We start from the raw sequence: 15,759 nt of genomic DNA, 5'->3' as shown, positions 1-15,759 counted from the left end.
TGAAGTTATATTGGTAGTTATAGTTATTAGACTTATCCAAGTGAGAGACTGTTGGGTTAGGTGTCTAAGCCCATAACTATAATTAGTATGTACTTGACCCGATAGTAGCATGGTCCTTTTGGGCTGCCTTCATCGGAGCAATTTGATAGGATGAATATTTGAGAAAGAGGTTATTTGTGTATTATTAATATATTATAAGAAGAATATATTAATTGAGAAATCATATTATTTTATTGGTATTGATCAAGAATTAACTTGGAATTAATTTAATGATCAAAAGAGACTGATTAAATTTACAGGGACTGATTAGATAAATCAGTAATACTTATAGTTTGGGCTAATGATCCATGTTGATTAGGGATGAACTAAATCTATGTGGGTGTCCATGAAGAGTTAGTCCAAAGGGCCTATCATATGGATTATTGGAATACTTAAAGGATTAAGTAAATTAGGGTTTTATGTATGAAACCCTAAGGACTCCACACTATAAATTGGACCCCTTGCCTTCCTAAAATTGGCCAATCATTTCTATAGTGAAACCCTAACCGATTTTGGTGCTTTTTAACCTTTCTATCATAAGCCTTCTCTTGCTTTTGGTGTTTGTGACTTATTTGAGGTATCATATTTGAGGTACTAAGCTCTTGAAAGGCCAAGTTCTACAAGCTACAACAAAGAGGTATTCATCTAACTTGTTTTATGTTGTAAATCTCAAAGTTGTATGCTAGTTAGGGTTCATGCTTTGGATAAATGAAAATTACATGTATAACTAGAGAAAACTTAGATCCAAAACATTAGGGTTGTATGTGTACCATAGGATTGTTATAGTGCTCAAAACCAATCACTTTATACCTTGAGATGATGGAGAAAGGAGCAAAACTTCCAGATCCAAGCCTTGTTTCAAGCTTCCAAGCTTTATCACCACCTTTGTCTTTTTATGGAGAACTCACAAGCTCACACTCAACCTTCTAAGGGATCAAGAGAGGCTAGGGTTCCAAGGGAAATCGACTTCGGCTAATGGAGGCTGAAAAGTAGGAAGGAATGAGACTTAAGGATGTTTAAATACCTGCCAAGCCCTAAAAATTAGTTTCTACTTTTAGGAAGTACGCTAAACGTACTAGGGCGTGCCCATGTACGCTTAAGGATGTTTAAATACTCCGTTGCTGCCACCGTACCTTTACCAAATGTATCACCTTGTTGCACAAAACCTATATCTTCCTCTCCAGGATAACCACTAATCTCTCAACATAGTTCAGGCGCTCATTGACGTGAATATCATCCAAGGAAATCACAACATCCTCATCTAATAAGCACTTTCACAACCACGAAACATGGGAAGTGCTATGAATCTGACTGAGCTCCTCAGGAAGGTCCAATCTGTAAGCAACCTTGCCAACCCTGACAATCACCCGAAAAGGCCCAATAAACAGGGGACCCATTTCCAAGGCAAGACCTTCAGTAATACCATATCGCCAACCTAACACTTTAACTCGGATCGGTGCCGGTTGACATAACTCTTCTCCCGATCCATCTTGGTGGCCCCGGATGAATGAAAAAATGAGACTTATGAGCCTCCTCTAACACAACCTGCCTAATCCCACCAGAAACTGGAACCCAGACCCGACCACACCAGGTCAACACCCCATGACTATCCATGACAAACCTGTCAATCTCTCCTCTGATCATCTCCTTCTTCCAGTTCTCTCTCCGAACTCCCTCGACACGAGCCTCCCTGATCAATCCCAAAAGCGGGAAATCGACTGATATCCTCATACACGTCACCCTATCTGAAGAATCGGCCGAATTGTGGCTCAAAGCATATGCCACTACATTCGCTTTACCCGGATGGTAAAGGATCTCACAGTCATAATCCTTGACTACATCTAACCACCCGCGCTGCCTCATGTTCAGGTTTGGATGATCCATAGTATGCCTCAAACTCTTGTGATCAGTGTAAACCGTACAACAGACCCCATAAAGATAGCGTCTCCAAATCTTGAGGGAAAAAACCACCGCCCTAACTCCAGATCATGCATGGTATATCGCATCTCGTGCGGCTTCAGCTGCTACGAAGCATAAGCTATCACCCGTCCTTTCTACAAGAGGATCGCCCCAAACTAGTGATGGATGCATCACAGAATACCAAAAAATCCTATATTCCTTCTGGGAGGGTCAATAGCGGGGCCTCGCATAATCTCTGCTGATGGGTCTCAAATGCCATTTGCTGCTCAGGGCCCCATCTAAAATCCACCCCCTTCCTCGTCAGACGAGTGAGGGGTACTACAATCTTGGAGAAATCCTGAATGAATCTCCGATAGTACCCTGCCAAACCCAAGAAACTCCTGATATCCAAGGGAGATTTTGGAACCTTCCATTGCATCACAACCTCGATCTTAGCCGGATCAACCAATATCCCATCCTGGTTAATGAGGTGTCCAAGGAACTGAACCTCTCGTAACCAAAACTCACACTTTGAGAACTTAGCATAAAGCTGTTCTCGCCTCAAAACCCCCAGAAGCTCACGAAGATGTTCCTCATGCTGCTCTCTGGTCTTGGAATACACCAGGATATCATCAATGAACACAAGAATGAAACGATCGAGCATCAACCTGCATACCCGATTCATCAAATCCAGGAATACTGCAGGCGCATTGGTGAGCCCAAATGGCATCACTATGAACTCGTAATGCCCATAACGGTTCTGGAACAAGGTCTTTTCCATGTCCTCTTTTCTCCCTCTGAGCTAATGATACCCAGAACTCAAATCTATTTTGGAGAACCAAGATGCACCCTGGAACTGATGAAAGAGGTTATCAATCCGCGAGAGAGGATAACAGTTCTTCACTGTTAGCTTGTTCAACTCCTGGTAACCAATGCACATCCGGTGTGAACCATCCTTCTTTTTGACAAATAAAATCGGAACTCCCCACGGAGAACTGCTCGTTCTGATGAATTGCTTGCCTAGCATCTCCTGCAGTTGATATGATAACTCCTGCATCTCAGTCGGTGCCAAGCAGTACGACGCCTTGGAAATAGGGTCTGCACCTGGCACAAGGTTGATCCTGAACTCGACCTGTCTATTGGAGGCACACCGGGTAGCTCCTTTGGAAACACATTTACGAACTCCCTGACAACCGAGACCTCTAAAACTGAGGTCTGATCCCCAACATGTGTATCTACCACATAAGCCAAGTAGCCCGTACACGCATGCTAAATATATTGCCGAGCCCTGACTACAAACCAAAACCCTGAACCCATACTGGTGTCCTCTCCATAGATAATCAGTTCTCCCCCACTTGGGGTTCAAAATACCATGCGCTGACCCTCACAATCAATCATAGCACCGAACCGGCTCAGCCAATCCATACCCACAATCACGCAAACATCCCCCATGGGGATAAGGATCAGATCGATCGGATAAGGCACCCCGAAGATCTTCAGAACACAACCCTGATAGACTGATGATGCAGAAACCCTGTGTTCATGGGTGATAGAAACTCGCAACGGAGACTCTAACTCCCCCATGGGCATATCAAACTCTCTACTGAACGATCGAGATACAAAGGACTGACTCGCACCTGAGTCAAACAAAACTAGAGCAGGAAAAGAGTTCACTAGGAACGTACCTAATAGAGGCACATAAATAAGCATACCATAAAAAAATCAATAGAATAATGGATAGAAACATACTAGTCACAATATCTGGAGCTGCTCTGACCTCCTCAACAGTGAGCTAGAAAGTGCAACCTCGAGCCCTCAGGGGCTCCACCCTACCCTGAATCCCATCAGTGATCCTCAAAGTAGCCAACACTGGAGCTTGGGCCGGCCTAGCAGCAAGCGAGGGACAGTTGACCTTCACATGGCTAACCTAGTCGCAATGATAACAAATCTTGGAACTGAGTGTTGGGGCCTACTGGCGGTAATCCCTCGCAATATGGCTCTGCCGACCACAATTGTGGCACCTAGAAAATGATTGGCGAGCACCCTCATGAACCTTGCCACACTTCCCACAAGTGTAGTCCTTTCAACCCCCAGATTTAACATCAGCAGCCTTGAACCGCTTCGGTGCAGGCTGCGACTGTGCAGGGGCTGGTATCTGCTCTCTCGTCTGTAGTTCCATCTCAATCTCATGCCGCCTAGTGGCCTCCTGAATATCCAACAAGGAACCATAGCACTGGGTGGATACAAAATGATGGATCTCCGTCTTGAGAATGCTTAAGTAGCCGGTCATTTGAGTCAGATTAGAAGCGGAAAACACAAGAAAAAACAAGGCCCTCTCCGTTAACATCTTAGTGATCTCCGTCACCGTCTCCATCCCCTGCCTCAAATCCAGGTACTCTTAGGCCAACCTCTCATGCTCCACCAACGCCACATATCAAGAGCAGAACATCTCCAAGAACTGCTCCTAAGACATAGAAGTTCTCTGCTCAACCAAAAATGAACTAGTAGCAAGTCTCCACCAATCCTTCGCTCCAGACCTCAAAAGGTTCAGAGCGCACCTGTCCTTCTGGTCAGCTGGGCAAGAACAGGTGAAAAATCATCCCTCAACATCATATAACCACCTCATTGCTATGATCGGGTCCTCGACTCCATCGAAAGTTAGGGACTTCGTATTGTCGAAGTCTTGATATTGAAAAACCCAACCCGATCCAACCCTTACAGCCGCAACAACTGCAATGGCTGCAACAACAATATCAGACAAAACAATATTATGCTCATCAAAGTATTCTATCATGACAGTCTTAATAGACCCAATCATCTATGATAACTGAGCTTGGAAGTGAGCAACAATCTCCTCCTACAAGATCTCCCTAATCATGTCATCCAACGTAGTTGACCCACCCTGACTGCCAGCTCCCGATCCCGATCCAGACCCAACCTCGACTCGTCTCGTCGTCACCATACTGAAAATAAACTAACAGGATTCTGATCCGAAACTTTATCGCCAAACTGTTGGCTCGCTACAATAAGCTACTATTACAAGACCGGATATCGCCTATTTAGTGAATCATGTTTGTCAATTTATGCACTGTCCAACAAATAATCACTGGCAAGCAGTAAAGCGAATACTACACTATCTAAATGGAACACTTCATTACTGTTTGCATTTTTCACCAACCAATGCAAAAGGTCTTCATGCGTTTCAGATTCTGGGTGGAACTCTGACCTTGATGACAGCTGATCCCAATATGGATTTGCTATTTTCCATGGTTCCAATCTCATAAGCTGGACCTCTCGCAAGCAACGTGTTGTTGCCTATTCCAACACAGAGGCTGAATACAAATCTTTAGCCTACACTACAACATAATTAATGTGGCTGAAGCAACTCATAACATGCCTAGATGTACCTATTAGAACACCTCCACTCCTGATCTATAACAATGTTGGAGCAATCTTTATGACTAAAAATCCGGTAATTAGTACATGCTATAAACACATTGCCTTGGATTTTCATTTCATCAGAGAACAAGTAGAAGCTGGCCAGGTCAAGATATGTCATGTTGCTTCCGAGGATCAGCTTGCAGACATATTCACTAAGCCATTGGGAAATGATAGAATTTTGTTTTTACGTTCCAAGCTTCAAGTTCGACCCGTCCTTGAGCTTGTCGGGGGTAATAACATTAGAATAAACCTCAATATACACGTGTATATAAATGTGTATATAGTCAATAGTCTATAGTCAACAGGCAATAGTCTTAGCGTATGTATAGGAGAGTATATCTCTTCCTCAGTTAGTATCCTCCTATATATATACCTATACCTCTATTTCATATAATATATACAGTTTACAACCTAAACTCATCATTATAATTTCCTTCATTTTCACCCTCCTCTTGGAGAGAGTTATTCCCTCCTAACTCGCTTAACCCTCTTGTCACATATGCACCACATCTCTCTCTCTCTCTCTCTCTCTCAACTTTTTATTTTATTTTATTTTATTTTTTTTATTTAATAATGGCTACACAAGAACCCACTATACTACTCCTATTCTACATCTTTGGTCTCAAGCGAGACTTAAACCCTCAACCTTTGCATAATAAGCAACTATCCCTTAACTTCTGATACGGATAGGCCAAAGCCCCTTTGCACCTTAACTAAGTTCCCAAGTTTTGCCATCACATAACATGTTCAAAATAAAAGATCGTTTGCTACTTTTTTCATGGAACTTCTGAAGTCACCGTCACGTTCATAAACTAAAGAAACGTCATTCTCATATTGTTCATCATCACTGCACTCATTCTTATCATATGAAGGGTTACTATCTTGCTCCCTATAAATATTACAATTATTTTGTTTGTATGTACAATGGCATCCTTTTCCCCTTTCTGGAAGATCAGTCGGCAGGTACACTAAAATGACATAATAGCCATCACAAACCTAACCATATATATACAAGCAGCAAGAAGGAAAATTCTTCTATCATTTTTCTAGCAATCCATATAAAAAATTATGTCTAGCAGCCTTAATTTACTATATAGCTACAAAGTGGGTCCTTAATACACCCTTAATTAGTTAATTTACTATCTTATATCTTAGCTGCCAATGTGGGTCCTATAATATTCCTACCCAGACTTGAAAAATAAGAATACTAAAGACCACATTTTGACTTCGGGTGTAATGGATACTTTTCAATATCCACATGCATGGATTCTAAACTTGTCTATAAAACTTCAATTAGCACAAATATGGTAAAAAATAATATAAAATTTAGACGTCAGATGGGTCATGTTTATACTTTTATTACCTCAAAAGTGACACGAAGTTTCCTGCTACATGTTCAGTTTGTCTTTAGTGCCTTCGATCTCCTATAAATCGAGAACATTAACCTTTGCATTCAACATCAAAAACTACTTCACAGACATATAAACACATAGGTAAAGATTCTTAAACAAAAGATGGCAAACTTCCCCTTGATTAACATGGAGAAACTGAATGGTGAAGAGAGAAGTGCTACAATGGAGTTGATCAAGGATGCTTGTGAAAACTGGGGATTCTTTGAGGTATGTTTATGCTAATTGGTAAACATCTATGTAATGCATTCGAATCATTTGATTTGATTAAAAACGGACTTCAGTTTTAACAGTTAATGTATTTTATGGTTGTTTAGTTGTTGAACCATGGGATTTCTCATGAATTACTGGACAAAGTTGAGAAAATGACGAAGGAGCATTACAAGAAATGTATGGAGCAGAGGTTTAAAGATATGGTGGCAGCTAAAGCATTAGAAGGTCTGAAGGCAGAAGTTACCGACATAGATTGGGAGAGCACTTTCTTCTTACGTCATCTTCCCACTTCAAACATCTCGGAAATCCCTGATCTTGAAGAAGAATACAGGTAAAAGAAAGAAAATTATATTATATATATTCCAATATATTAACATAGAATCATTATCTGGATGATTCTCGTTTGTGCAGGAATCTAATGAAGGATTTTGCTGGCAAACTAGAGAAATTAGCAGAAGAGCTTTTGGATTTGTTGTGTGAGAATCTTGGATTGGAAAAAGGTTACTTAAAGAAAGCGTTTCATGGATCAAAAGGTCCAAATTTTGGAACGAAAGTTAGTAATTATCCTCCATGCCCGACGCCGGACTTGATCAAGGGTCTCCGAGCACACACCGACGCCGGCGGCATCATTTTACTCTTCCAAGACGATAAAGTCAGCGGTCTTCAGCTTCTCAAAGACGGTGAATGGATCGATGTTCCACCCATGCGTCACTCCATCGTCATCAATCTTGGTGACCAAATTGAGGTAAATTAAAACCATTCATGCTGGATGAGTAACTGATTATGTATGACTGTTTATGGAATTGCAGGTGATTACTAATGGAAAGTATAAGAGTGTGATGCACCGAGTTATTGCTCAAACAGATGGAACAAGAATGTCGATAGCGTCTTTTTATAATCCTGGGAATGACGCTGTGATTTTTCCGGCGCCGGCGTTGTTGACGGAGGCCACAGAGAAAGAACAATCGTATCCGAAGTTTGTGTTTGATGATTACATGAAACTGTATGCAAAATTGAAGTTTCAGGCGAAGGAGCCAAGGTTTGAAGCTATGAAAGGTGTTGAAGCTAATGTGAGTTTGGATCCTGTTGCGACAGCTTAGAAGATGTTATGGTTTGAACTTTGAAGAATAGAAATTTGGGCTCAGATCGGGTTGAGTGCCCGCCGGTTATTGAGATCCGGTTATAGGGCCGTTTTATTTTTGTTGTTTTTATTATTTTTTTTGAAAATTTTATTCTTAAATTTTATATAAGGTCATTTTGGCTATTTTTTTGAACATTTGTGTGTAAATATAGGTAAGTTTGTTTGATATAGTTTGACCGTTTTGTGATTTTGGATCTCAAATTTCTTAATATCATACTCTCATATTTGTATTCTTTAACTTGTCTTAATTTGTTTCTTAATTGTTGTGTTTCATATTTCAAATATCGGGTGACCAAATTGGAAACCAAATCAAAATCAAATTAACCGATACAACTAAATCATTTTAACCGAATCATTACTAAAATATATGGCATGGTTTTTAATTTTGATTAACCAAATGTATATTGTTTAGTTATGGTTTTCACCTATAAGCAAACTATTACAAACCAAACCGAAACAATAATATAAATAATATATATAAATGTTTTAATATAATGTATATTAAATATATTGTATATAATTGTATTAGGGATCAAAGTTTGAGTCGTCTACAATTAGATAGAAAACAAAATCTTCTATGATATTAAAATAGTTATAGATACTAATCATTCACATTTTATAACAATGTATATTATATTTTTCACTAAAATTTTACGTTTTTAAATTAAAAGTAATCGTCCCAATTTCATTTTATAAATAGATAAATAACCATTGTTTACTTTGAAAAATCAAAAAACTACATATGAGAGTAATAAAGATTAGGGATGAGCAAATGGACCGGGGAACCGGCCGGAACCGGTACCGGAACCGGAACCGGAACCCGATGAAACTGGTCGGACTGGGACCGGGATGTTATTTTTGTAGATTTTTGGAACCGGGCTCCGGTAGAAACCGGAACCGATATAACCGAAACCGGTAGAACCGGCAAAAACCGGTAGAACCGGCAAAAACCGGAACCGTATGATGCTATTTTTCAAGGACCAGTTCCAACATTTGAAGACACGACAAGAACCGGTAGGAACCGGGAACCGGTAGAACCGGACCGATAGAACCGCCGGGCCGGTTCGGTTCTTGATTTTGGCCGAAGCCGGTTCCCGGTTCCGGCCGGTTCGGTCCTTTTGCTCATCCCTAATAAAGATAGTAAAATCATAAAGTGCACTCCAAATCATGACCATGGATGCAGTGAAATCAAGCTACACCCTTCCTCTTGCTACTAGAATAACCTGAAACATTTAAATCAAATTGTAAACATGAAGTTAGTGAGTTCTCTAAAATATTACAAATAAATAATAACAACTATACATGTCAGTAACGGGCCTACTGACATTCATTGTTATCCCTCGGGCCTGTTTCACTGACGACTCCGTGCCATTCCTACTATCATCCACGCGGGCTTATTTTGCTCACGACTCCATTCCAGTCTTGCTATTATCCCTATGGGTTTGTTTAGCTCACGACTCCATGTCGGTTTTACTATGAAACCAACGCAGTATGTAAACGTACACGTCGTCAAGCAAGCCCTACTAGTCTAACTAATCATATAATACTATCGTAGTATTACACAAGCATCTGACATACATAAGATCCATTCATGGCAGAAAGTAATATAATGAGAAGACTCACCTGAATCAAAGAGTTGAATCCTAACTACTCGAACTCTCGAAGAATCAGCTACACGAACCACTTAAACCAAATAGAGGTTAAAACCTCAGTCTACAGCTCAAAACTTCCCATTCGATCGAAAGTCAAACTAATCAAAAAAATCAACGGTTAATGGTCAATGACCCCCACGTCACGGACAACTCCTAAATTGCTCCTCAGTTACTAGACGCTAAAAGAGTCACGATTAGCCTTCACGACCCGCACCACTACTCTCAAGGAACCATACTACGATTCACCTACTAACAACTTAATTATTAAGCTCTTAATCCTTAATGTACACATCTTAAAAGCTAAGATTTGATTCTTCCAGAGCTTTACATGGATAAAATTTACAACTTTGTCAATTTCCCAAGTCCACTAAACTAAGATCTAAAACCCTAACACTCTGAATGACCAAAAAGACCAAATGAGCATGCATGGTTGGAAATGAGTGTCAAGCTCCTACCTTATCATAGCAAAAGGTCCATAAATCACCTAGAACTCAATCAAGGATTCTAGAATTGTTCAGACTCCAAGAACCCTTCTCACAAGACCAACCAATGGATTCAAAGCATGAACAACCCACTAAAAATAGATAAAGGTAATATTTATATATCTCCAAGCTCTAGAATCAACACTCTAACCCATAAGCTCGCAACGTACTACTTCCAAATGCTCCTGGGACTTTATACAATCATTTATGACAACTCTAACTACTCCTAAATTCGACACATCAATAATGGTGTACCCGTGACCACCTGGGACTACAGAAGAAAACCCATACACAATCATTAATGATAACTCCAACTACTCCTTCAACAAATTAATAATGGGGTACTCGTGACCACCTGGGACTTTATACAAGTCGTCCTTTCAACCTAACCATCTAAACTTACACCACCCGCAACGACTACCTTTCTTGCCTCTTATGATTTGTTGAATCTCCTCGTGAAACTACTCAAGACCAAGAATTCCAACCTCATTATAGAAATCTAACAAAAACGATAAACTTCATAAAACTAGAGACTTGGCAGTCTAAAATCTTAGAAATCATATCCTAAGACTGTTATTCACCATCCAGATATACACATCAACTTGTAAATCCCTAATTTATCTGTGTATCAATCAAATCCGTTTGATGGTGCGGAATCCCAATCAAACAGATGATGTTATATAAAATAGAAGAGAAGAAGAAGAGGAATAAGATGAATCTCAATGTATTAATGAATAGAATGACGATCCGGATACAAGAGATTCACACACACACTAACATACAATAGTTCTTCTGTCTCTCTGGCCGTAAACTCTCTAGGGTTCATTAATCTGTTCCTCACACCCTAACACCTATATTTATACAAGAAGAATATGGGCTTGGTGGACATGGGTCGTAAATGGGTTTACGGCCATAAACACAACCGTAAGCACCTTATGGCCGTAAACACCAAGTTGTTTACGGTCCAAGACACAAAAATACATTTTTCTAGAAAAGTAAAGTATAAACCATATTTTTGACCCAACAATCTCCCCCTTGGTTTATAACTTTCTTTTCTTAATTGACCCAACAAGCTCCCCCTAAAAAGTAGCTGGCTCTTGTTGTCAATCTTCAATGGGAGCTTGGCTTTAGCATTTATCTTCAAATTTTTCACAACTTCAAGATGTAATTGATGAATCTTTAATGAATCACTTCATCTTGAGCACTTGAGCTTTTATTCAAGATTTGACTCTGAACACACATTCGGTGAGGAGGCTTCTTGTACTAATTCTTGAAAGATGGTGCTTTTAGCTTGAGAATCTTCAGAGAGAACATCAGAGAGAACAAATCTTCTAGATCACTTCAGCAGGTACAATGATAGCAGCAGACTGATTGAGGAGGCTTCAATGCAATCCGTCACATAATCTTCAATTTCTGCTTCACCTTGCTTCTGGGGTTGAAGGATTGAATATTGAAAGAATAATCTTCATTTCTTGCTCCTTCGAATGCGAATTCTTCGATGCTCACGGATGAAGCATTGGCTCAGAAATCTTCAACACAAACTCCATAAGTCTTATCTATACCTGAAATCACTTTTCAAGACAAAACAAAACTAAAAGAAAACTTAAAACATAAACAAAACAGAAATAACACTATTTTTGGATTCTTTAATTTTCTGATTTTTTTTTTATTTTTGAATTTTTCTGATCTTTTTTTTTATTTTTAATTTGATTTTTAATTTTTTTAATTCTCCCCCTAATATTTTAATTAGAAGAAACTATGAACAAATTTAACAAAAATAAAATGATATCTAACTTTAAGAGTGATTTGGGATCAAAATTTTTAGACAATCTTTATCCACTTGTTGGTACCTTTCATATTCACATCTTTGTCTGGTCGATTGCCAGTATTGTGGTCCACTTAAACACGAAAAATTTGTGACAATTTTGGACATTTTACCAATGACATGATTCAGGCATATATCTAATTGTGAATTATCCTAAATCTTAAATACATCTACCTTATGACCATTTAACTGACTACAATCAGGGATATTGTTGTCCACCTAAATCGAGCAGCGAGATCTAAAGACAATCTGTATGAGTTCAATTTTAAGTGTACTGGAACGTGTGTTCCCGCTTCCTGATATGCCCCAGCCATCAAGAACTTCCAGAGTACTCCTTACATCGGGTGAGCAGACAACCATTCAGAGTGAAGATAGATTCATAATTCTATTACTTATCACTTCAGAGGGGTTGAGAAGAAAAAGGTTGCATATGCTGTGTACTAGTTCGGATTAGAAGTCACGCAAAGGAGACAACATATGGCTAACAGATAAGAGGAGTTTCATGTATATATATATATATATATATATATATATATATATATATATATATATATATATATATATATATATATATATGAATAATATGCAGAGAGATAGAGTTGCATATGTTATAGTGCAGGTCGGATCTCTTTCAATCACGCAAAGGAGGCAACATATGACTAACAGATAGGAAGAAAGAAAACAATTTTCTACATACCTAATTTATCGGAATTTACGAGTCACCCCATCCAACCGGAATTAAGGAAAGAGTCCGCACATCGAGGAAAAGTTAAGCCATGGTTCCAAGTACGTGTTCATTTAATGTGATGAGTGGATTCCGATATATATCTCCGCGCTCAACCTATCCGAGCGTCGTATTGTCAGGTTGAACGAGTCTAACTAGGTCAAGATTTATCAAGACTAAGAATTTCTTAAGTTCAAATTGTTGGATTAGTGTCTAAGTTCATAACTATATTGGTATGTACTTGACCCGATGGTGCATGGTCCTTTTGGGGTGCCTTCACTAAAGCAACTTGACAAGATGAATTATGGAGAGAGAGGATTAATTATGATTTATTAATATATTATGCTCATAATATATATATTAAAGGAGAAATCATATTGTTTAATTAATATTAGTCAAGAATTACATGATAATGAATTTTGTGGCTAAAAGAGATTGATTAAACTTAAGGGATTGGAACTGTAATTATAAGATAATTGCATTTGGGCTATGGATTACTTAATAAGATATAAGTTGGACGCATTCTATGGGGAAGCCCATTAGAAATCGTCCAAGGGATATACCAAAGGAATCCATAGGCTGTTTAGGGCTTAAGCAGTCATATTAAGGTTTCCTAGTTTAAAAACCCTAATAGCCTACATGTATATATAGTACCCTTAAGCCCCAAAAATGGAGATAGAGTTTCCTTAGGGTTTCCACACGTTTTTGGGTGCCTCCTCTCTTATCATTCTTCATCCTCTTGCTTTTGGTGTTTGTGAGCCATTAGAGGTACTACACTTGTGGTACTTGCTTTCAAAAACTAAGGAGATTCGAGGAACTAGTTGTTATTGCTATATAACAACAAAAGGTATGTATTCTATTCTTATATATGAATTTCGAAAATGATAGTAGCATGCCAGGTTTCTTTTTGTGTTCATAAAGTTGTATAACTAATAGTGAAAACATAGATCCAACTCTAGGGTTGCATGCACACATATGATTGTTTGTATAAAACTCATCCGTGGTATCAGAGCCAATGGTTTTTGTTTTCAATTAGCTTTTATTCAAATGTATGAACTTGACATATTAGGGTTTATGGCTAATAAAACCTGAAGGCTAGGTAATTTTCGCAATAAGGGTTGCAAAACCCTAGTTGGCGATTTTTGCTAGGGTTTCCCAAACCCTTTCCTTAGCCTCCAAGATTTTGAAATGTAGGGTTATCCAACCCTTGGATTTCGAAATTACCTCCTTCCCCAAGGTTAGATCCTAAATTTTAGGGATTTGGATTATCCCATATCTTATAATTATCCTTTAATAGTTTAATATGGTAATTAAAGATTTTGGGATATCTCATCCCTTATTTTCGAAATCTATGTAGATATTTAAGGGATTAGGATATTTTAAATGTATAAATGGTAATTATCCTCATCATTTAGATAATCCCTTATGATTTAATAATTAAAATTAATAGTCTAATTCAAGATAATTATTAAATCAAGAGTTTTAATATTTAAAATTTTAATTTAAATGTCTTAAATTCGAAAATTTTAAGTGAGATTAAAACCTAATTGTTTTGAAAAGTTTCAAAACTTGCCCTCAAGTTTTGGAATTTAAATTGTTGATTAAAAGTTAATTTTGAAAGTCTAAATTCCAAAAACCCTAATTTTGAAAAGTTCAAATGGAACCCTTATGGTTTTATTAAATTAATTAAGTGTATAACTAAAATAGAGTTAATAAATCCATAATGATTTTGGTTAATTAAAAATATAATTTAAACCACCTAGTATTTTAAAAATGTAAAATACACCCTTATACTATATATAACATTAAAAGTTTAATATTATATATGTATAACTAAAATGCTAGTCTTACCGTTAGTAGGCCTCATTCACGAAGCCGATCTATAAGGGGGGTATAAGGTTATAGCCTATAAACTGACCGTTTAATGGGTGTCCACTCTCACCCACCGATTCCTTGATTGGTGGAGGGTCGTTAGCCGAACGGGTAGGATAAGACAAACCCTTTCCATTAAAAGTATAATGAAGTATAAAGTAACTAAAAAAAGTTTTACAAAATCCACAATCTTAATTACTTTAGGCAAAAGTGAATTGATGCAATTCCACACTAATAATATAACATGAACATTGGAGCTTGCTTAAAGGGCATAGTCCCTCGGACACGCCTAACGATATTCTTTCTTATTGTTGCTTAGATTTTATAGTAAAAATCCAAACATGAGGCACACCAATCAGACATTGTATTTTAGTGTTGGAATGATTTTGGTGATTATTTAAATGTTTAGTAATGACATTTAATTATGCTTCTTTTTCCTAGCTAATGAGTTCTATTTTCTAGTGTTTTAAACTATTTTAGAGGTTTGACTTTGGGTTTGAAATGTTTACCTATCAAACACCTTTAGAGTCGACATAAGTATGATACACTGGACTTTCCAAGTCTAATCTATATTTTGCATGTATTCAAGTTGAATGCTTTAATTGAAGACAAGAGTATGATATTTGGCTTTTGAATAGTTCGAAGAAGTTTAAATTTTCAATTTAAATTTAGAGATGTCAAAAAGTCCCGTGTGATACTGAAATTGTAGGGACCTGATCCCGTATGGAAGATATTTGTTAAAAAAATCGATACTGGAGGCAGGGGCGGGGTTAACCCCCGTTTTAATTCCGTGGGTGCGAACAAGGGTGGGAAGTCATGTCCCGAATCCCTAATGGGGGCATGTGTGTGTACTAATTAATTATATAAATATAATAAATAATAACAATGATTTTGAGCTTTTCAAATTCAACAAAGTATCATATTTTAAATTGTTAGTATAAATTTTTTAGATTTATAACTTTTTCATTTTTAACATGTAAAATTATGCTATAAATAATTATATTATAAAAAAAAGTGCCTTTTTGTAACCCAAAAAACACTATCCCAAAAATACAACCCAAA

At 37.9% G+C, this 15,759-nt stretch overlaps 1 protein-coding gene across 1 annotated transcript; it reads left to right on the top strand.

Moving 5' to 3' along the window:
• The first annotated feature begins 6,823 nt into the window (after positions 1–6,823).
• On the top strand, positions 6,824–8,275 carry LOC145014710 (1-aminocyclopropane-1-carboxylate oxidase 3). The gene is made up of 4 exons (XM_078973143.1): positions 6,824–6,998; positions 7,106–7,332; positions 7,413–7,746; positions 7,811–8,275. Exons 1-4 carry the CDS (start codon positions 6,894–6,896, stop codon positions 8,099–8,101), a joined length of 957 nt encoding a protein of 318 aa, XP_078829269.1. The 5' UTR covers positions 6,824–6,893; the 3' UTR covers positions 8,102–8,275.
• Positions 8,276–15,759: the final 7,484 nt, after the last annotated feature.

The sequence above is a fragment of the Lactuca saligna genome, chromosome 9 (assembly GCF_052625555.1).
Source record: "Lactuca saligna cultivar CGN05327 chromosome 9, ASM5262555v1, whole genome shotgun sequence".
Lineage (NCBI taxonomy): Eukaryota > Viridiplantae > Streptophyta > Magnoliopsida > Asterales > Asteraceae > Lactuca > Lactuca saligna.
The sequence above is the reverse complement of the archived record's forward strand: the minus strand, read 5'-3'. Positions and strand labels throughout refer to the sequence as shown.